Source organism: Phalacrocorax aristotelis, chromosome 6 (genome assembly GCF_949628215.1).
Source record: "Phalacrocorax aristotelis chromosome 6, bGulAri2.1, whole genome shotgun sequence".
Lineage (NCBI taxonomy): Eukaryota > Metazoa > Chordata > Aves > Suliformes > Phalacrocoracidae > Phalacrocorax > Phalacrocorax aristotelis.
In genome coordinates this window covers 46,922,231-46,945,488 of record NC_134281.1, presented here as the reverse complement: position 1 = coordinate 46,945,488, position 23,258 = coordinate 46,922,231, and the positions used below count along the sequence as shown (strand labels likewise).

The 23,258-nt window shown below is 40.0% G+C and overlaps 1 protein-coding gene across 5 annotated transcripts in view; it reads left to right on the top strand.

Annotated features, from left to right (window-relative positions):
* Positions 1-23,258, top strand: part of ELAVL4 (ELAV like RNA binding protein 4) — a 65,531-nt gene that overhangs the window by 26,625 nt on the left and 15,648 nt on the right. For all 5 annotated transcript variants that reach the window (XM_075097663.1, XM_075097660.1, XM_075097662.1 and 2 more), the window contains exon 3: positions 18,390-18,493. In XM_075097663.1, the coding sequence (XP_074953764.1) occupies positions 18,390-18,493 (104 nt within the window). The remainder of the gene's footprint in view (positions 1-18,389; positions 18,494-23,258) is intronic.

Genomic DNA, 23,258 nt, shown 5'->3' with positions numbered 1-23,258 from the left:
TGTGTGTTGTCACATGTTAGGAGAGAAAGAAATATTGACTGTTTCACCTATAGTCCTCTCTAGAAGTTTTTGACTGTCCATTCATCATTTGGATGATCACCCTATGATCCAAGAACCAAAAGCTAGCAAAATGGCAGAGTCGGAAATAATACAGCGTTATGAGAGAACAGAAAATATCTTCCATCTGAGCAGTGCTCAATGCTCATTTCTCTGTCGAAACCAGTAAATTCCTAACCCAGGGAGGATACCCTGCATGTACTCCAAGCAAGCCACTGTGAACCGCTTCTGGGCCAGAAGTATGTCCATGCTACGTTAAGTTGGTATCATCTGCCCTCTAAAAATTATTTTTTCCTATATCCCTGTATAACAAGCATCTTACCAGCACATACAGAAAAGGCACTGCTATAAAAAGTGAAGACCCAGATTTTATTTAACCAAGTGTGTTCAGTGAATGATGGCACTGAACTGGTGTTTCTGTCTGGAACATGCTGTTTAGAGATTGCATGCTTGGAGTTTCCTGAAATTTGGGGCCTAATTAAGCAGCCATAATTTCAGCATCTGGATTCGGTAACTGTTTTGAGAGCCATGGCTGGAGAAGGTCTGTATCCTCACGAGCAGAAGCCATTAGTTGCGCACTGTGGCAGTGACCATAGGAGGCAGGAGGGAAGGAAGCCAGGTACAATCATGTTCCCCAACAGTATGGCTCTCCAGGTGGGAAGCTCTTGAATCTCACAGCAATTGTGCAGTAGCAGGAAAACCCTGCTTAGGTTTTCTTTAGTAAGCAGGCATCTTCTAGTATTGGCCCCGTGTTTGCAGCAGGCAACAGCTAAGCTTTACATATTTTTATGGGAGGTTTTGGTGCCCGACAGAGTAGATGAGCAAGAGGTCATGGTGTCCCCTCTTGGGATCAAAGGGAGTCTCTGAAAGCCCCTTGTAATGGAAAGACACAAAGCAAAAACAGGATTAATGGTTAAAATTAATCATAGGAAAGAGACCATTTGGTAATTCAGTTCATGACAATAACCATTGCATGGTTAAGTCTGCATTTTGAGGACTCAGCCTGGAAATTGCAGAGATATTAGTAAAATTGTGCTGCTCTGCTATGGGGGGGAAATATTTTTATTCAAGGGAAATAGTTCAGCTATTTATGTTGAGAAGCTGCAGGCAGAATGTGTATTCACTAAAAATTTCCCATGCAAAGACTACCAGTGCTTTTTGTATGTTTTCTCTAGGAATTTTGTAAAAGGGCATTACAAAAGTGTTCCCTATTAGAAGAAAAAAATAACCCATATGTAGATAAATATAGCTTACTGTGAACCCAGCATTAAGTTACATATTCCTAAATATCTGAAAATATAATCGGAGCATAAACTACTTTTACATTTGATGTCCAGTTCACTGATAGTGCTTTGAAAGTGCATTCCATTTTGATATATTACTGGTTCCAGCGGTTTTCCCCACTTAAAATACATTAAACAGATAGGATTATAGAATGTAGGGATTATGTTAGATAAGACTTACAAACTGTTTAGAAAGTATGTAAACACTCATGCCTCATGGCATAAGCCCAACCTAATAACAGGGTTTAGAAGAAAAATACCTTGTAGAGGTAGTTTATTCCCCTGTTGAGTTGGAAGGGCTTTTTAGTAATTCTCTGTAAAGCAGTGGTAACTAGTCACTGATCTCTGATCACTTATTTGGTACAGATCTTGTTAGACTAAGCTGAGCGTTAGCAGCTGTTGCTTTGCTCCAGTAGCAGATGAGAATTAACACAATCCTTCAGAACAGGGCTGGGGGGGGAATGCTTAGGTACTGTGGTGTTTACCATTTACAAAGTGAATATAATTCCAGCATTTAGTTTGATTGCCTTTAAATGCCATATTTAGTAGTGCCCCTCAAATTGGCTGTATAGGGAATCTTTGTAAGAAGCAGCGCAGCTTTCTGCATTTGACTTCCTTGAAAGCAAAACACTTGGCATTTGCTGAAATAGGAAAAATATTTATGCAGCAGAGTATCCTGCTAGAGTTCTTTTGTCTGAAAAATAATACCAATTAAGTGAATTACCGTGGTTTTTTTTCAGGAAGTGACTTGTAGATTGGCCTCACTGTGTTTTAGTAGGTACAGGAGATTTGTATGGCAGTTATTTCTTTGTGTTGAGTTCATGCTCAAAATGCAGTGAGGAAAGAGTGGTCAAATAGGGTAATGTAACTGCAGCTGAAATTCAAGTGCCCAGAAAAGCAGAAGTCTAAAATAATGTGTTTTAGAGCTGGGGAAAAAAGAAAATTCTTTCTGTGAATCAGACGGAATACGGAGCATGCTTCAATTGTCTAGTACCTTCAGTTACATTCAGAGAATAAAATATTAAGACATGAAAGCAGACATGTTTCAGATTCTTTCAAAGCTAAAATCTAGAAGTATTTTTTAAAAGACTAAATATATGGTTCCGAATGTCATTAAAGGCCTTTGATAAGTTGATCTTAATTTGGTGGCCTAGTTATTTTATTTTTATAGCTGCTTATTTCCTGAAGTGTATTCTGTTCTTGAGCAGAGATAAACCTAATTTTAGTGTTGCATATCCTATTCTAAGGGCTGCAGATTCAAGACAATCCCCAAATATTGGTGATCTAAATGAACATTTGCATTAAGTATGTGAACTAAACTCATTAACACTGTGGGGGAGGGAACACAGAATAGTAGCGAGTGTCTTTAGTGCTGGATTTCTAAAATGTGTTTCGTATGGTTTGATGTCTATTCTAAATGCGGAGGAAAACGGTCAAATTTGCATCCATCATTTTCTTTATCGCCTCTCTGCAGTTGTCTGGTGCATACTCTGCGCTGGCGAACAAAAGAATTTAGATTTCTTGGTTATTGGAAAAAAGCAATTGAAATGAGTGTTGGGGCAAATAGGCAGAAAGCAAGTAGGCATGACCCTTGTGCTGTGAAAGGCTTTCTAATTAACTTCAGCGGTTTCACTCCTGAGCTTGTTCTGAAGTGTATTAAATGCCTTTAATGCATGTTTAGTTTATTCTTCAGTTTTAACCGCTTGGTTTGAGTAAATAATATCACCTTCCCAGGAAGTCTAGTGAGGAGGGATTAGCAGTATGGTTTTCCTCGACAGCACAGGCACACCCACATCTCCAAAATTGTGACTTCCAGGTATAAGGTTATTTATGAGGCTTCTCAGTATGTCTGCTGACCTTCTAGTCTGAGACTTTCTTTCTATCCTTCATATCATCTGTGGTGAAGACAACTGTCTACCAGGAAACAGCCAGGTGAAACTGCTCTGTTGGTGGAACCCGCTATACGATGACAGTCCACCCTTACCTACAGTGTTATCTGTCTTTTTTCCCTTGTTCTGCCCTTCCCTCTAGAAGCACAGACCCCATGCTTCAGCACTCATGCACAACTTCCGCCGTCCCTAACCCTTTCTTTCTTTCCTTTTAGCCCAAGGAGGACAAGGAGAAAAGGGGAGGAAAGGAACAAGAGTTCCAGGAAAGCTCTGGGAGATTGGCAGCAGTGTCCACTAATGATGCACTGATTTCCAGCTGAGGCGGGGTCTTTAGGGCAGTATTAGACAGCACACCAAGGCATACCTGTCTGGCTCTGAGGTTGACTTTCCCAGCATTGATCTGTTCTCCACTACTCAAGATCTGCCCTTCAGCCATACCAATGAGTAGCGTGGTTGTGCTGCAGCTGTCACACCTGCCTGTCTCCCCAGCGTTCCTGCTAGACAACTTGTCCAAGAACAAAAGTGACCTGTGCAAAACCAGTCTGAAAGGTTTTAAAATTGGCCTGGTTCCTGCTCTCCCTTTTCACAAGGCTTTGCTTTTTACCAGTGCTGCATTAGGAGTTTCTTCTTGGCTTTAAGATGGCGACGAGGATTATTTGACCTGCCTGCAGTAGCTGTTTCTCAGACTCTGAACCAGGAAGTTCTTGTCCCTTCTCTGTTGCAGAGCTGATCCATCATCACTTGACTTCCTAGCATGCAGGTGCTTTTCTCTACAGCCAGAAGAGAGCCCTGCAAGATCTTTTTCACCTTGACTTCTGGGAATGGTCAACCTGAGATCTTCAGATCAGTAATGGGATCTGCTGCTCATGGGAGTGTACATCCTCAGCACTCTTACCTTTTTTTCTCTCTTTGATTTCTGCTAGCTCAGTTTATGTGCAGTCCCTATACTGATGAAACAAAGTACCTCTTCACGTTCCATCCACTTGGACCCCATCCTTCAGTTCTTCTTTGCTTTTGAAGTTATTCTAAGTCTGACTTGAGCGAGGACCTATTTATATAATTAAGCCACGCTGTTTTCTATTTATTTGTCAAGTGAGAAGCCATCTGTAGAGGACAGAGTTCCTTTTTGGGATATCTAATGCATGGAGGTCTTGCCTGGCCTTAAATCCTTTCCTTTTCCTTTGCTTGCAGAAAACTTCAGAGGTTCAATGCCAATGCTTTGAAACTTGGAGTATCATCTTAATTTGACTTCCTGTTAAGAGGGGTTAATCTCTAGTTATGTTATGTCATTGTACACAAGAATCTATGGAGGGGAGGATTTACTACTGTTTTCTACAACTGCACATTCTTAATGCTGCTCACCATCTAATCTTTTCTCCTGCTTAAAGGATAGTTTCTCTTGCTGCCTGAATTGGGAGTCTACCAACCTTTGTATGCAAGCTCGCTGGCAATTACATGGTTACAATCAGCGCTGATAACCTCAGTAATTCATTGGCTGTTGGAAGTTGTTCTGATGCTCAGCGTTTGCCAACAGACAAGCATATGTCTTTGGGTTTCAGCAGCATCCTACTTCATGTCCTACACTTCATTCCTGGAGTTGTCATTGATAGGGTATTGCACCCTCCAACTTTTTACACCATTTATGGTACAGCCTGAGTTTTGTTCAGGCCCTTCTGCATCTCTGCCTGTTTAAACAGGTTTTGCCCAGGTGCCATGTTTCACATTTCTGTGATGCCACAGTCTTGTGGTCCCTCCCATCCCATCGTGAGATGCTGATTCTGAAAAGCATAGGGGAAGAGAGGGGAAGAAAGCATCATGTCACCGAAGTCCAAGCCTATTTCTTTGACTTTGCTTGCTGGCTGTGATTTGGCTGACTCGCTGCTGGGGTTTGGACGTAGCTGCTCTTCTCTGTTCTCCTTGAGCAGGATCCACCACTGACTTTGCAGATGTTCTTACTTGTCCCCTCTAGGAATTTCAGCACAAGGTACTGACTTGCAGGTGCTCTGGAGATAGGCTATTGGACTAGGCAGACCTCTGCTCTGACCCAGTATGGCTGCTCTTATGACTCTCACAGCATCTGTTTAATCAGTGGTATATATCAGCTTGAGGGGAAAAAAACCTGGAGTGTTTTTATGAACAGCCCAGAGTTTTTTTTTCCAGTTAGATGACTTTTTTAAGGGGTGTTGCAAAAGCAGATGGACAAAAAGCTGTGTCATACTCACCTGCAAGCAAACAAACGGCAGCCTTGCCAGTATGATTAATTGTTGCTGTACTAGAGGGGTTGCTGTTTCTGTGGTAGAAGGTCTAATAAGTCTGCTGCCCTATATGGATAATTGTCTCTGCTCACATGCATTTTAAATCACCTTAAACTAGATATCAACAGGCTTTTTCTTACTACAGCATTCTAGGACCCACAAAATGAGGCCACCTTCCTCTTTCTTAGGATGCTGTTGGTTAGATGTAGGGGGTGTTTTGATTTTCCCTGTTCTGAGGATGGTAGGTAGGACATGATAAGATAGGACACGTAGCAAGGAAGAAGTATTCTCCAGCAGTTCCTTTTTTTAGACTCCTCTGTTTTCCTATGTGCTGTATCTGCGTCATTTCTATTTACCAGTGCATCTCTTTCTCCCTTTTCTCTGATTTTTCTTTAAATATTTTCCTGCTCTGGAAGCCCCTTTGTCTTAAATTAAAAAAATCAGTCTGAAACATGAACAGCTTGGGAGCTTGACTGATAATTTTTGCCCTTATGCTTTTTTGCTATGTTGGAATAGCTGCTATGTTACCTTCATTTTGTTGATCAGTAGGATTGTGGTACTTAACTTGCTCCAGGTCAGGTATGTTTAGGTACTTTGCCAAACTGGAAACAAAACCAAAATAATATATGTATTTCCCTGTCCTCTGTATACCACCCATATGTTTAATATTGTGAAAAGCCTTTTTACAAGAGTACTGTATCATAAAACCTGCACTGTTTTCCATGGTGGTCAGCCAGCAAGAATGGCTTGTAGTCACAATATCCACACATGGTACATCCAGTGCTGTCTATGTGGATATTGTCATAGGAAGAGGATTTGGCCTGTACAGATGAAATATACCACCTTTAAAAGGAAAATACTTGCTTTTCAGTCTAGAGAAAATTCATTGAGGACTCTATTCATGCTAATATTCTTTTCAACAATATTATCAAGAAATTTAAATGATAGAACTAGGTAGTACATGCACACAACAAAGTCATAATGTTTTCTCCTTTAAGCAGTTTTCATTACTTCTATTACCTGCAAGTACCTAAAAGGAGAATTCTAAATATTTGGAATACCTTTTAAAAATTCCTGCGCATGTTTTAAAGTTTTTGAAATTTCTGTCTTAAAGCTGAAATAAATTGGTTAAGTAGGCTCACTGCAATCTTAAGTATTGATGGATAGCAACATCTTTATAGGTCGCACATCTTGGAATACGATAAAGTGGCTTTACTTTTCTCAGCATCTTTCCAGATGCTGTGTGAAGTAATCTACGTAAATCTAACTTACAGATTAACCTTCTTAGCTGTCAGGTTGCAGCTTTTATTTATGTTTTTGCTGATCAGATTAAAAATGCTGCAGACACAGGTTGTGTTGTTAATATTAAATTTTGTATTCCGGTCTGTAATAAATTACTTTCCTCCGTGCATTAGAAAAACTGGTTAGTAGAGCTCAGAGAGTTTAATTAGTAGGCTGTTTGTGAGACAGAATAGGTATTCTGAGTCATTGTTCAGAATTACTGTGAAATTTCTTAGTGTTGTTGTGGCTTTTGTTTTTTGTTTGACAGAGGCTGAGGTACAAAACCCTAAATGTTGCTGAATTAAATCATTTAATGACAAAATTACCAGGGCTTTTTGAATTTGCAGTCAACCAGGTTTCAGATATTGCTGCTGCAGCGTATTGTTACGTCCTATTTAATATTCTTTTTTTGCAAAACAAACCCATGGTTTTTTCCAGGTTTATGTGCCTCTGCCACTTGCTTTAGACTGGAAGTGTTACTGCCACTAGTTCCACATGAAATGCTTTCAGCTTTGAGGATGCACTGAATTTTTCTTAGCTGTGCCTTTCCTTTCCTGATTCCTCTGCTTGCATTGTTCTTCTCAGTGAGAAAGCACATTCTTGGTCTTTTAACAAAAATGTCTCTCCTATAAACCGAGTTGCATGTTACTTTAAGCCACAACTGACTTTTCAGTCTGCCCATGGAGTTCTCTGACCCATCGTGAGAGTGGGAACCTTGGTCAGTACACAGGCTTTATCGTGGTTCTGTCCTGCCTTTCTTCCCATCACTCCACCATGCACTAATACTGTCTTTCAGAATAGTGGGTTTTCTCATAAACTTCAACTCCAGGTGCATGGCATCACTGTTTTTGTGCAAAGTTTGGTATATTTGCACCAAAACTGTGCATGTAGGGTCACTGGGATTTGAACTTACCATCCCTTTCATTGAAGCCTGACCAGTGAAAAATAACTGTCTGTTTTGGTTTGCTTTCAGTTTCTGCCCCATTGTTCAGTACTAATTTTTTTCAGTTGCCCTCCACTTTCACCTAAACTTCAGAAATGCCAGTGTTTGGGATGGGATGCAGGAAAGGAAGATAAGTCTGCTGTGATGAAGCGTGTGCCTCTTCCACGACCTACTGGTTTGCATTGCAGGAGCACCTTTTCTCTTTGGTTTCAGACCATATAAGTGTTTATCCTTTTTTAATTTCATCTTCTATTATGAGTAACAGTGTTAAGTAGCACACTTCTAAAATATTTCATCTCCAGTCATAGTCTTTACACATTTGAACTACCTATAGATTTTTGCGTCTCCTTTTAGTCACAATTTAACCAAGAGATAACGTATTTTGATGTTCTAGCACCGGACGCTTGTACTCTTGCATCTTAAGCCACCCTCAAGCCTTAAATCATTCTTGATTTTAAAAACCTGGTGGCTGATGAAATTTGCCTTCAGTTTGTTTCTTTCCTTATCTCCAGTATATAAATTTCTTGTTACAGTTGAGCGCAGTCTTTAGCATTCTTAATGTACTGCTGGCCCAGTGATGCTGTATCCCTGCTCCATCATGTGACATGGCCTATTTGGGATGTGAAAGGCTTCCTACCATATATTGTATGCTTCATGTAATGCAGTGACTTCTTTAATTGCTGTTGCAGATTTCTTTCCACACTGCTGCTTACCATTTTTTATGTCCTGGTACATCTTTCATTTTTTCCTGTGTCTATTTGTTTTCACTTTTCTTACTGAATATTGTTTTAACGTAGCCTGTTTGTTTCTAATGTCTGCATTCTTGTGTTTAATTTGTCTCTTCTTCAGCATTGAATTTACTGTTTGGGATAGACAAGTCATGGCTGCTTCTTGTCCATTCATGCCTGTGCCCAGAACACTGGATTTCTATAGTACAGTCCCTGTTCTGTTCTGGGACAAAGCAGGGAGGAGTGCAGCCTTGCTCTTCTCAGAACAGCTGCTAATTCAGAGGCTGTGTGCTCCTTGAAGGAAGGGGGAGGAGAAGATGAAAAGAAGGGAAGCAAGAGCTATTAAGGGGGGGGGAGTGTCTAAATATTTGTTCAGAAATGGAACTCAGTTGTCTTACGTATGTCAGGAGGAATAGCTTCTGAAAATACACTTAATCAGTTGCTCGCAGTAGTATGAACACACGCATGCTTAAAATCCAGTTTTATATTTAAAGAAACTTGATACAGACAGGAGAAGAAAAAAGAAAAAGGAGGTTATGTTCTGTAGCATGAAATGTGCATGTTTACAAGATATGTCTAGCCAAGCACAACTCACAGTGGCCCAATAAAAAGGTTACTGTCTTACAGTGAGGGAGATGCAGTTTTAGATGCCTGTTCTAGTGACTGTGTTACTCCATCCAAGTTCACCCCAGAATTCTTGATGCCTTTCAGCTTCTCTTCTCCAAAATAGAAATAAAAGTGCTTTCCTCAGTGGTGTTTGTGAGGAAAGGTGTGTTACAGAGATAAAATGCTTCCATGCTATGGTAATGGGAACCGCAGAAGACTCCAGCCAAGTCAGCAGCATCTGTCTCAAACTGCCACTTAAGCTTTGCATGCAGATTAGTCCATGGCCTCAAGTACAGTAATTATACAGTTGACTTTGTTAAAGCTCTGTAGTATGCAGGTAAGAGTAAAGTCTTGTTTCAGGTGAGATGCGGAACATCTGAAATGCTAGAAGTCTTTGAGAGACTGTAAGGCGCTATTTGCAAGAGCGGGAGCATTTTATGTTGCTGGTATGGTTAAGTTTAAAATTGAGTAATTGCATGTTTTTGAAAGTCCTCTTGAAATTTCTGTGGGAATAGGACTTTCGGAAGGATCTAGTGGTGCTGGACAGCAGCAGGCTCTGTCGAAGCATGCTCCATCTTGTTCCGTTTTCGAGATGGATGTGCAGGGCTAGTACAGAATGAGAAGCATTACTGTGTCTAATTTTGAGGGATAGCAGCTACTGTCAATTGGTATTTAATTTACATGAGAACTGCTACTGCTTCAGCATCTCTGAAACTCAAGACATTAAATTACACCATCTTCTATTAAGGGATTTGTCAAAACTAGAGAGGATGACAAAGCTCATGCCATCTCCTGTGGCACTGCCTGGTGGAGTCAAGCTTCCTAAGCAAGCAAGGTGCTGGTCAAATTCTCATGTGGGGAGCTTAGAGTTGGTTTTCTGGGGTCTTTGTTTTTTGAGGTCACTGTGTTCAGGTCCCAGTAGTTCTCTTCCAAACAAAGGTGTGGAGGTCCAGGCGTTGCACTAGCACTAATCGTTTGATCACTTTAGCTACATTTGTAGAATTTGTTTCACATTTTGGGCAATGCTTTTTTTATTCCCCTTTTATTTTTCTGGGCTTGTTGTCATGGTATCTGGCACTTCCCATTCAGATATTAAAATTGAGTGAGTGGTGTCTGTATGTCTGGTTCATTTTCCCTCTCTTATCCTCTCCCCGAGGGAGAGCTTTACGTGGGATGTAGCACGCTGTTTGCAAGGGCTTCCTTTGGGGGTTTTTTTTTAATCACGTAGCAGAGTCTGTTGGAGAAGGCCTGGTGCAAAGAATCCCCTTCCACTTGGACTGGGGTATATTAAATCCTGCATATGTGAAGCTCCCATGGGAACCCATCATGCAACTCGTGACTCCCCTAAGCCCCCCAAAAAGGCCTGTCTCCTGCACAAATGAGCTTTTATCTGAGTCTGGCATTGGCAGGATTAATGCAGTGATAGGAATTTTCTCCCCGCATGTTTGGGGTGGAGGGGGGGGGAGCCTTTGGTATTTGGGGGGATCACAGCTCTGGTGCCATAGGGGAAGAGTTTGCCGAGGGATCTTTTCCCATCCGAGCAAGTTTGTGCCAGCATGTATGCCTTTACAGGTGCTTTAGCTAGAGCTAGGTGTCAGCCTGTGGAACACAGGGATTTTCCCTGAGGTTTGGGTTTAGATTTGCTTATTTACTTGTTATGAAACTACAAACATGTTTTTTAGGAGGGGATCCCAGTGCGAGTCTCGAACCTGGCTTTCCTCTCTGGTAAGATCGTAAGAGGGATCTTCTACTGATACTCAAATTTTGCTGATGACAAGAATAAGTCATGCTCCTTAATTGTAGGTGCACTGTAGCATCAAAGCATACCTAGGGCTCTTGATTGGATTGCATTTAATTACAGCTGACTTTTCCTGTTCTAGAAGGGGAATATTTTCAAAAGAAGTAACAAGGGCATCCAAAATACAGTAATTTGATAGAAGGTTCCCAAACACAACTTGTACGCGGTCACCTTCCTGCAAAAGACAAAACCAGAGTTATTTACTACTCATTCTTGTCTCGGTTTTGCTTTGAGAAAGGCTGCGCATTTTTCCCTAAATTCTTGTAGAAGTGAGTTACATTGTAGTAGGAGAAGAATGCTTTCTTGCTATTTGTGGACAACATGTGTTAAATAAATCCTAGTCTGTACAGATATAAGGAGTCTGTATTCTAAATAAGCTGTAGACTAAACGGATGCTGTGGAAAAAAACTACACTACGCACAGAACAAGTTAACCTTCGTAGTTAGATTACAGTGAATTGTGACAGTGACAGCCTTAGCTTAATTGTTTCGTCCTATGAGCACTGTGTGCAGAAGCTGCTTGCGTCCTGGTTTGCTTCTCCTGTGACTGCAGTTTGCATTGCTGTGGTGACAGCAGGTGCTTTTCCTTGATAAAGGGATGGAGGATGAATGAGACTGATGTTACTGGCATAAAAAAGCATCAGAAAAGGAGCAGGGTTTGAACTGGTCTTGTGATCAGATCTTGTTTTTTCCCTTGATCTGAATCTTCTCTACATAGTTTACCTCCTTTTTTAGGTAAACAGCTTTATTTGGTAACTGCCATAGAAACAACGCAAAAAAAAGGGCAGGCAATTCACTTGACCCTCTTCGTACATTTTGAATGTATTTTCTCAAGGGTATTTATGTAACCTTCTCCGAAAGCCCTTACAACATACAGCTTTTCATAAGAGTTGTAGTCATTCTTTGTCCTTCCAGGAATGTGTTCAAAACAGTTGCAAAATGGTTTGGAGGCTCACAGGGTTGTGCTCTGAAATGGACTACCAGCAGGAGCAGGGCTTACCTTGAATGTCAGTAAGTCTCTTCTGTTACTGTTTAGAAGATGGAAAGCACAATGAGTCAGTCTTGCTTGCTGCTTTCCTTGCTAGCCAGCTGTAGGTAGTATTTATCAGGAATGTCCCCAATTTATGAGAATTGCTGGGGAAGATTGAAGAGCATGTGTAGGTCTGCTTGGAAGAGTCACAGGTGGACAGCAAGTTGAGCTCAGCTGCTTCAATAGAGAAGCTCACCCTGGCATCAGTTTCTTCCCTAAATGTTTGGGGTTGGAACAGTCAAAACTTGGAGATGGAAGGCTGGGAGAATTCATGGTGAGCATTATTTTGTCTTTTGGTCCCAAACCCAGAGTGACTGAAGGCGGTTACTGTCTGACAGCTTTTGCCTGGCTAATACAAGATGAGCTGTCAGATGTGGCCTACTTCTGAAGGAAGGGATTGTGTCAAAGAAAAACATCAGCACTGGGTGGTGTCTGTGTTATGGCTGCCAGGCGGGCAGCTTTAATTAGGTTTTACATTTGGGCAGGGGACAACAAAACCACGATTTAAGGCAGCTTGCATTGTTGCTGTCCCATTCTGTACTTGTTTTCATGAGTAACTGTTTATAGGGCGGACCGTAGTCCTTTGATGTGATTTGCATCCCATTGATTCAAATCAATGTGATTTGAATTTATTTTCAAGAAAAAAAGAATATTCTTTAAACTTGTTTTAACTTATCTGATCATAGGTGAGCAATTCAAAGTTGCACTCTTCTATATGTTGCCTGCAGAATAGTTTCTAGCAGTAGGAAGGCTTCAGACTTATCTGAGAAAGTACTTTACTTCTTCTTTCCTTGTGGGAATTATTGCAGGAGCTGTACAGAGAACCACCAGCAGGAACAGGATTTTTCTAGAGCTTCAGAGTAGAAGAGATTATTGAGCACTTCACACATCTCGCCAAAACCTTCCCTGGATTAATTCCTGCTTGAGCTAGAGCATAGCTTTCAGGAAAAAAAAAAATCTGAACTTCCAGAGTTTCCAGTGGTGGTAGTGCTGACAAAATGGTTTGTAGGTTGTTAAAATAATCTGTTACTGTCAGTGTCAAAAACAAAACAAATGCCTTCCCCAGGAAAACAGCATTTGCTTTGTCATTTCTAGTTTAGTTTCTCTTGTTTCAACTGCCAAGTGATAGGAATTGAGATACAAAACTCAGTGGTTTTATCTGCTGGATAGACCTGATTTAAAAAAAAAAAAATCAGTCTGTACTTTAGATGAGTACTAATGTAGTACTGTTAAGGTTAAACTTAACCTTTTTTGATCAAGTAGACAGATTGACCCCTATCATAGAAGTGAAAGCATTTTTCAGTCCTGTAGTCTGTTCTTACGGTATCATTGCCAAGGCACCATATCTTTCTTGAAGCATGTACAACAGGACTGGGCACAGCACTTCAGCAGCGAAGCATGCAGCCAGGTGAGAAGCAGTAATTTTTCTTTGCCTTTTCAATTATGTGGCTTTTATGCTACAAAGAATCATTTTAACCCTTCTGGCAGCATTGCAAGCTTGAGATGTAGGTGATTATCTGTCACCCTGTATCCAAGTCCTTCAGTTCCCATCTGGAAAGTATGTCATGGTTTTTGGTTTGTTGGGATGTAATCTTGGGTTTGTGCTATCTACATTTATGTATCTGTAGTTTACTGAGGAGCTTAAATTGCTTTGCACCCTCACTTTGTCCTCTTTGCTCTTGTCCTCTCATCCTGTCTTTCTGCAGTCGATCTTCAGGAGCAAGGAGTTTGGTTTTTTCCACTCATCAATGGAAATAAACAGTTTAGGGCTAAGATCTGTTTCCTGAAAGAGACCTGTAGGAAAACATCTTTCTGGTGATTTCCTATTCACAATTCCCAGTTAGACATCTGTTGGCTGATGATTTTTTTTTAATCCATTTAATGCGTACCATGCTAATTCTGTTTTAGTCAATTAAATTGCAGTACCAAATCAAGTGCTTTATAGAAGACCAAGTATATCAATGCTATTAAATCGACATTCTTAAAATTTATAAGTCAAACTTGTAATCTCATCAAGAAGGATGTCAGTTTAGTTTGACAGAATCCATTTTCCATAGACCTAATTTGATTGACATTGATTTTATTACCCCTCTCTAATTCTTTATTATTAGAGTCCAGTATCGAATGTTCTGTAATTTTGCCTTGCTCAGCATTAGGCTGGTGGACCTGTAATTCCTTGGGTCATCCAGTCCTTCCTTTCTGAATTTCAGTGCAAAATTGTCTTTCCTCCAGGCTCCTGGAGTTTGTTCAGTGCTCTAAGAATTACTGAAAATGGCAAGAGAGCCATTTGCCCCTTATTTGAGTCTATTCTGTGCAAGTAATCCAGACCATCTCATTTAAACATGTATCATTTTAGTAGCTCCTGTTTAATGTCCACCTGGGTTGCTAGTTAGTACTTCATATAGCTTTTTCAGGTGTACATAACACATCTGTTTTCTCTGTACTGTTACTGTCTGCTGATGAGTCAGCATGAGTGTTAAGGGATCTTTTTTCTGTAATCTTAAAAAAAGCTTTTATTTTTCCAACCTTGACTAGCCAGAGATTTTTTTCTGGGGTTTTTCATTTCTCTTTCCTATGATTTTTCTGTTCTAACATACATTAGTTTCCATCTGTTTTCCCTTTATCTTGTAATTTAAACATGGAATAGGCCTAGGCATACTGGCTTACAAAGGAAGTAAAGGCAGGTACAGACGGTCTTTAACTGGCACAGCGTTTTTCATAGTTGCAGGTTTTTGGGTGTATGGATAAATGTTAAAATCAGGGTACACTGATTTTTTTTATATTCTTTCTCATGGTTTGTTTTAATATTGGTGTTTTAATACAGTGATTTTTCAGCTTTGTGAAATGGAGCCTTCTAAAATATGAAACATGTACATTGCCGGCGTGGGCTTGGCTTTGCATGTGGTGTAGTTTGTTTGGTGGTTCTTTTAGACTTTCAAGTGCTTGATCGTTTTTCACCCTGTTATCACTAACTTTTAGACATGTTCTTTACCAGATCATAGGAGTTCTGCTATGCGTTTTCTGCAAGCTAGATAAAACATTCAGAAAGAGCCATGGTAATAGTGATATAACAAGGTGGTGTTTCAGGATCATCTAGAAATACTCTTGCCTGCCCTACTGAATCACAGCATGTGATGAACTATCGCATTCCAAATCACAGAAAATATTTACTATTTACGGTGCTGTTCCTGGGAAGTGTAGCATGGGAATGAACTTCAGTGTCTGTGTGGGATCCTACTGAGAGGTCCAGCTGCTTGCTTCGTGCTGCCAGATTGCGTCCAAAGAAATGTTACCCTTTTCGAGAGCATGCAATAAGAGTACATGATGAAAAAAACTGAAAGCTCATATTGCTTTACCATATTCTGGAACAAATCCTTCTCCTCTTTCTCTACCAGTAGCAATTTTTAGTTCTTTCATATCTGGAGTCTGTGTTTTGGCTCACATAAGGTATATTGCTCTTGAGAGTACTTTGAAAATAATATTTTTAGTTGGATATATAATTCTTTTGGTTTCTTAACTGTAAATGTTTAGCACTACAACTTTATTATGTCTGCCAGCAGCTATAAAGCTTTTTCACAAATTATATTTTTCTGGGTTTATTTTCTTTTCAGTTTTTTGAGATGGGTGGAGCATCTGTCTTCATTAACTGATGGTGTTTAGGGGAGATGCTTGAAAATACAAAATAAACCAAACAAAATATACCTCTGAAGTGGCAATCTCTTAACAAAAGGTTTTTCAATTAGCAACAGGAATTTGCTAATTGAAAGAACTGTACCAAGTTTTAGTAGGCTTCAAAGGGTGTGGGGTTTGAGGGTTTTTTTTAATATTAAAGGTGTTTTGGTTTTTTTAGTTAACAGTATGTCAGTGCTCAGAATGCTGAGTAGGCTCACCCTATCTTTTTTGTGAGAATGTAATCCAGCCAACATCGCAATTAATATACTTGCTATAAAATCACAACCAATAGCTTATCAGTAAGAGGCCTTAAATTCTATTAAAAGTTTCATATACTTCATGATGTTCTGGAGTATATGCTAACAAAAGGAAATCATGTTTCTGTGTACCTATTATTCTAAGCAAAATTTTGACAACATAATTGTTTTCTTTAGGCAAGGTTCTGCAGGCATGCATGCAGATAAGCTTTGTTCGTGTTGGTACTCCTTATCCTTCACCTTGGAGAAAATACTTTTTCTTGTATTGCCATTATTTCCCTTCCCTACAGCTCATGGTCTCTCCCTTGCAGAAGTATTTACAAAAGTCAATGTGCCTGTGAGAGATTATTAAAATTCAGTGCATATATTGTAGAAACTGGTCAGTCCACGTGCCTTGAGAGTAACAGTGGCTGGCTAAAGCAGCCCGTGTTCAGACAGACTGAGATAAATCCCAGGGCCTGCGTCAGCTACTCCTGTTATCTACGTACCTCTGAAGGTCAGTAGATGGTTAAAGGAAAAGTAGGGACCTGAACTCAGGCCCTGATCCTTGTGTCTCCCTTCCTCTGTAAAAGAGGTTCATTTCCTAGAGAATGGCTTCCTTTTGCCTAGCACTGTTCAGGATTAAATGTATTAAGGATGTGATGTGTTCAAAGGCACAGGGATTGGGGCTGCATAAAGTATCTCCAGTAGAGATACTTCCAGAAGAGGAAGGCGTGGCATGAAAAGTATCTTCACACTATTTCTTTCTGCTCCAGGCTTCTTGCTCAGTCAGGACTTCAGCTTAGTCTTAGTCATGTAAATTGGGTAAGAAAATTTTTTTGTTGAGATTAATTCAGCTGTCCAGGAAGACTGGGTACGTCCTTATACTTTTTTCTGAAGTTAAATTGATTGGATGGAATTACTCCCTGGATATACTGTAGTTTAAAACAGCCATTTCTTAACCCTTATGCCTGCATGTGGGCATTTTAGGTGTGAACTGCAGTGTTTCCATGGTCTTCCATCGCATAGTTAGTAGCTTCTAGTGCTTTGATGGGATTTCATAAGACAGAAGCGCTCCCTGTATTTGCATTACAGCAAATGCTGTATCTTTGGCGTCTGACTTTGAGAAACACATAGATGTTTTTTTGTAGTCCGGGAGACAAAGAAACAAAGCTTTGTGCTTGGGAGGCAGGATCCGTGCCTCCAGGGTACATCAAGGCACTTGGTGTGCAGCTGCTTCCCAACCTCCACTTTGTCCTGGTGAGCAGGAGCTGGGTCTCTGTTCATTTCTCCCATGGACAGAAATCTTCCACAAGTGCTGTCTCCTTCTCCATGGGAGGGATTTTTCATGTTTCCTTCCTCACTGCCTGTGAGCAGGAGCACTTAGATCCCCTCCACTTCAGCGTTCAGAGGCAGGTCATCTTTTGGCTTACTGTTCTCCAGATACACCAAAGGGTGTATGAGGAGCATGGCTGAAATGCAGGGCTTCTTGTCTGCCTGCTTGGGCTTGCTTATTCTTGAAATTACATTATCTGTGTCTATATTTAAGTGGATGTGCCTTAATAAAAAAAAAAAAAATTACTGTGTTTTCCAAATGTGCAAAATAACTTCAGTAGGAGGCTCGAGGAGGAAGGGATCTGGAAGCGGCTGTCTGTCACATTGCATTAACAGAATTGATGCTGCGAAACTGGTTTTGGATATTGGGAAAAGGTACTGCTCTGGTACAGGTTCTCACAGCCCATTGCAGACCCACAGCTCTGTCCCTGTGCTGTGTGAATGAATATCTGTAGTGCTAATAGCATGGCCTCTCCAGCTCCATGTTATTTAGCCCAGCTGTTAACCAGGTCTCCCCTTCCTATTGCAAACGCAAACACAGACCTTACTAGTAAAACAGAAGCTGTTGAAATGAATTTTAGCTGCTAAAGTAGGCTTGTGCCATCCTGTGTGCAGCAGCAGTTGTTGTACTGTTTTGGTTTTGACATCATCTCTAATACATAGAGGAAAGCTTTAACGTGGTCTCTTATCCTACTGCAATTTGGTCTCTCCTTTCTCTTCCTATTTACTGGCTGCTCACTGAGCAATAAAATGGAACGTAAAGGTTGTTGTCTGTTTCTCGGTCAGCTGTGTTAAGGTTAGTGTTAAAACACTGTTTCCTAATTTTTGCATTTTAAGCACTTATAAACTTGTTTATAAACAGTAGCAAAATAATGTGTCTGCTTTTTCTTAAATCATTTTTAAGAGGTGGCCTTGTTACTGCTCTGGCAGGTCAGGCAGTTATATTTATTAGGAACTCTGCACAAAACTATTACACAATTCTGCTGCTGTCAAGCCTCATACATGCTGTTCAGTAAACTCCTGGGTAGGGCAGGGTGGGGGCTTGCTGCTTCTTGTTTTTAAAGCAGGGTCTTCAGAACAGCATTTTAAAATACTTAGGTTGGCTTCCACTGTATTAATGAGATAATGAAGTGGTAAAGAATGTCATAGAGACCATAGGGGAGAGCATGGATGAAACGAAGTGTGTTAGAAAATTATGATCCCACTCTTGGAAGTTGTTTTTGTGCTTACAAAAAAATACTGAGTCCTTTTTCCTTTGTTTTTTTGTGTTTCAACAGGGCAGAGTTTAGGGTATGGATTCGTTAACTATATTGATCCAAAGGATGCAGAGAAAGCCATTAACACTTTAAATGGACTCAGACTCCAGACCAAAACCATAAAGGTAAGGCAAAATAAACCACCTTTTGCTCAGTTCAGGAAGTGGAAGAAGTAGTTGAAATGGTTTCTGGCAATTTCACAATTTCATCACTATTTTAATCTCCATTGTAAGGGGTACTCGACTAACGAGCTCCTCCTTGGAACAATGGGAGGACTGGCAGAAGATTAAATCTCTCTTCTTTGAAATTGTTGTTATTGTTATGGAAGCTCCTTAAGCATTGCAGTGAGGCTTAAATGTAGAATAAAACAGCCGTAGTGGTACTCTTATCCATAAACAGAGGTGAAGTATGTGACAGTGTATTCATAAGTTACACATTTTCTTGTGTTTTAATGGAAGATGCCTTGACACGGAGCTCACTTGTAGTGACACTCATGTTGTTATCAGATGTTGAAGTTAGGTTTCTCTCAAGTTAGAATATGTCATTCTCAAAAAAACCCACATTTTTTTCTCAATTTCCCCATCCTTAGTTTGATTTATTCTTTGGAAAGCTGGAGGGATTAGAGATCCCGCTGAAGACTCTCATTTCATTGTTGTAATAGACCATTAGTTATTCAACGACCTTCTTTAGTGGTCTCACAAGAAAAGCAAGTTTCTACACTGTTACATTTTTTGCTGCATGGCTGATAAAGCTTTTTTGAAACAGCTTACGGAAGATTTCCACATCCCAAATTCTGACAAATAATACAGCTTAAGGAATGTGAATCAAAAATTGAAGGGGAACAAACAGCAGATCCGATTCAAATTATCTGAAACTACTTTGATCGTATTTGAATACTGGCTTTTGATTTGTACCATTTTCTTAATTTTTTTTCTGTACTTAATTTGTATTTCAAAGCCAAGAATTTTAAAGAATATAAAATAGAATTTTTACTTTTGAAAATACTGGTACAAATAATGTAAGTGATTTCATATGTAGCAAAAGGATACTGTATGGTCAATACTTTAGTTGTACTAAGCCTTTCTCACTAAAGGTTTTGGTTTGGACAACGATATTCCCTAAAGCATAAATCTTCCCTAAAGATTCCTGTTCATCTCTAAGGATTATTTCAAACAAATTTTTCCTTGGTCTGTTTGATCAGTGAAGAGCCAAAGTCCTGAGCTGAGGGTTATGAAAGTGGTAGAGTAGCTGCGTAGATGACATAGGGAAAGCTACTTCCAAACCTCCCTTAGACCAACCAGGTTTCATCCCATAGATAGATATGTGGGCCATATATCAAAGTGCTCACAGCATGGTTTTGTAGAGCTAACAGAAAAACTTACAGGAATACATAAGGTAAAGCAGCAAAATCTACCGTCTTATCTACTGCTGCAGGTGGAAATACGTGCTTGGACTCAGCAGTTTCTGCTTACAGTGAAAAGTTGAGCAGTAAGTTGCTCTCCAAATTGCTTTTAAAGGCGTATTTTCCGGAAGAATATAATATTTTTAAAGTACTAGCCTAGCTTCTAAATACTTTAAAACTCAGTAGAACTTGAAAAATCTAGATAAGCTTTTAATGCAGCACTTATATATTTTGAACATTATTCAACATTAGCAAAAGTGCTATATTTCTTGTCCCAAGTACCTATGTTTCTTTGCCTCTTTTTTTATTTTTGTGAGCCAGAGCAATGTTACTGTATTAATAATATTCCAAGATTACAGGGAACATACAGGCTACAAAAAGGCCTCCAAAAAATCCAACCCACTAAAACATCTTTGCAGAATGTTTTTTTCCCTTCCCTTTTTTCAACTCAGTATAAACTTTATGAATACAAGTGGTTTATTAGGTTTGGGTTTTTCATGCTTATTAATAGCTAGTAGACTTTTATAGAATACATGACATTTGGGCTCTTGAAAGCTGTTAAAATTTAATAATAAGCCCAGAGATTGACCTAAGCTACATGTACAGGAGCTGCATAATTTCTTCAGTGTTTGGGAAGATGTGTAGGCTTTTTTTAATAGAATTGTTTTCAAGGGTTTATGCATTTGCCAAAAACCAACCCAAGGGAGCCTTCTATTCAAATAGCCACGCTTTGGATGCATGGATTTCTAATTGGCTGTTTTCAACCCAATTTTTAATTGCAGAATTGCATGCAATTACCTCACCTTACTCCCTTGTTTTTTTAATTATGTTTTGCTCTTAGAAATCTTAATAAATGCAGTCTGCTTCCCTGGTAGTGTGTGATGAGGATGGAGGTTTCCCAATGTTCGTGCTAGTTGAGTGGTAGATAATGTTTTTACTGCTCCCGGCAGCACCCATGTTGCCGGAGATGTCCCCCGTGTTTCTAAACGGTTGCAAAGTGGTGAGAAATATTCCTCGGTGCCACTGAAGTCTCCTGGCTTGCCTGTTGCCCCCACATGCCCCTTTCCAGCATCTCACTGTGATTCATTATAAGGTTGAAGTATTTTAATTCATGGAATTACTATATTTAATTATCAGAGCTGACTACTTTAGTCTACCTAGATGCCCTTTACAGTTATTAAAAATGTATTTTTGGTGCATTAAAAAATTCTGTCTCAAAAGAACATATAGAAAGGGATTTGATGGCGCATAGTTTTGTAGGGTAAAAAATATTAACTACTAGAATAACATTGAGCTGGAAAAGTACTGAGCATTAGTTTATTCTTTTTTCTTCACACAAGTGTGGTTGGGTTTTATGCCCCAGAATGAATCTGTAATGTCCTGTTGATGGATAGGCTGAACCTTGGCCTCTACCTCTGTACCCTGGGTAGCTGCAGCCCTGCAGGTAGCACTTCTCTGGCCGCCTTTTGTTTGGAAGCTGTTTTGATGGAAAGTTGAAATGAATAATCTGTGAAAGCCCTTTTAGAGGGGCAAATTACTTCTGCTTGCCACAGTCACCTTGGTCCTGCTGGCTGTGTCCGTCTCCCTGCTCAGTCATGGGCTCTGCTGTCCCTTGCACCTAGACTGAACATGAGCTGGCTCTGAGGGGTCATACTTGCACTCATTTTTTGACCCCACAAGGCTTAATTCCTGTTTATTAAAAAAATACTTTTTTTTTGGATGCGTCCCCAGATCCTGTCCTTTTCACTTCTGTAACATTTTTGTGGCAGCTTAATGATCTCTCTCTCCTGATGCCTTGCAAAACAGCCGTGCAGTCACAGGAGGGAACTGGTTTTACAGCAGGATCAGCAAAACAGCTAGGCACAGGATGCTCTCGGATGTGCGGGCTAAAATAACTGAAGAAATGTTTTTTATTATTTCATTGTTACAATAATTAATCCGTTTTCACTGTAGCAGCTAAAATATTTATGTGCATTTTATTTAAGTCAATGATGCCCTTTAAAGTCAAAGTCGAGAGGTGACTACAGAGTATCTGTTTGGGGAAAGCATTGAAGGAAGTGTTATGTGCTTGGTAATAGGTTACGCATGTTATGTTCTTCCTCAGCTGATCATAGTGCATATTTTATTTACACCATTTCATAGCATCATCATGTGAGGGAGAAGGACTTCACTTTATTTTTACAGCTAAAGGTTGACATAATTCTACAAAATGCCTTAGAATGAGGGAAGATACAGTGTGTGTTGAAATAAGTATATATTCCAGAAATTGAATCTATTTTTAGAAATTAAATTTGTCCATCCATAAAAGCATATGAATGGTCCCTGCTGCTGTTGAAGATTGCATGGCAATTCAGTTGCATCAAATATCAGAAAGAAAATGTGTGGTGCGTGGGATACAGATTGTTTAAATTTTACTGCTTTGCCCTGAAAAAAGGACAGTGTCTGAAAGGATGCAAAGGAAGCATCTTACAATTTACATGAGGGTTCAGGTGACCTGGCTTCATGTTGGTTGGATGCTGGAACAAGGATGGAACAGAGTTCTGAAAGGAAGTTTGAAATCTTAAAAGAGCCAATGACCCCCTGAAGCGTGGTCTTGCGTCCCCCTCTCCTCCTCTTCCTCTGTCACCTCAGAAATAGGTCTGTTTGTTTCTTCCCGCACAGGAGTAGGTAGCATGCTGTGACACTGCTGGAGCAAAGGGAGAAGCCTCCAGCAAGGAGAGAAGGAATCTGGGTTCTCTGAGCCCTTGATGCTTTCTGGCTTTTAAATCCATCAAATCAGATTATGAAATACCAAACAGATAGGTTCATTCCTCTGTGGTCAGAGGCTTTCTCTTATTATTTAAATTTTGAGTAAAATTAAGAAGTAACATGGAATATAGCTACTGCTATTTTGACACTTACTATTGTCAGTTCAAAATGTTTATTTCTGCTTTACTCTCTCCTGTTTTGATAGGACTGGATGGTCCTAGCTTAAAATACAGTGAATACAGCTGTGGGAAAGTACTCCTGTGTTTTCTGGAAATAAAGTGGTAACATTACTGCTCAAAGATATTGCTATTTATCTTTGTTTTCTGGTTTTTTTTTTTAAATGCCAGATATTTCTACAAAGTTCAGGCTCTAAATCTGTCCATGTTAATTCTTGCAATTGTCTGCAAAACTACAAACCATCCTGTCACTGTAGGGTAACCAAATAACAGCAGCCTCAGACTTCCCTGTCCTACAAAGTCATTTGTCAAAAAGATTGCCTTCGAGTGGTGCTCAGCGGGTGAAGGAGGTGCAGGAAGCACAAGGCAGGGGAGGAGGAGGACGGCTGTGGCAGGGAGCGATGGGGAAGAGAGCTGCTTCCCCTGTACATTGTCCCAAAATGCTTGGGAGGTGTGGGGGGGAGTTAAACCCAACAACTTGAGTTGCAGCTAGAAAGTGCTGGCTTGCTGGTAGTAGCAGTAGCAGAGCTCTGGTGTTGGGTGCCCTTTGTGCAAGACCCTCCT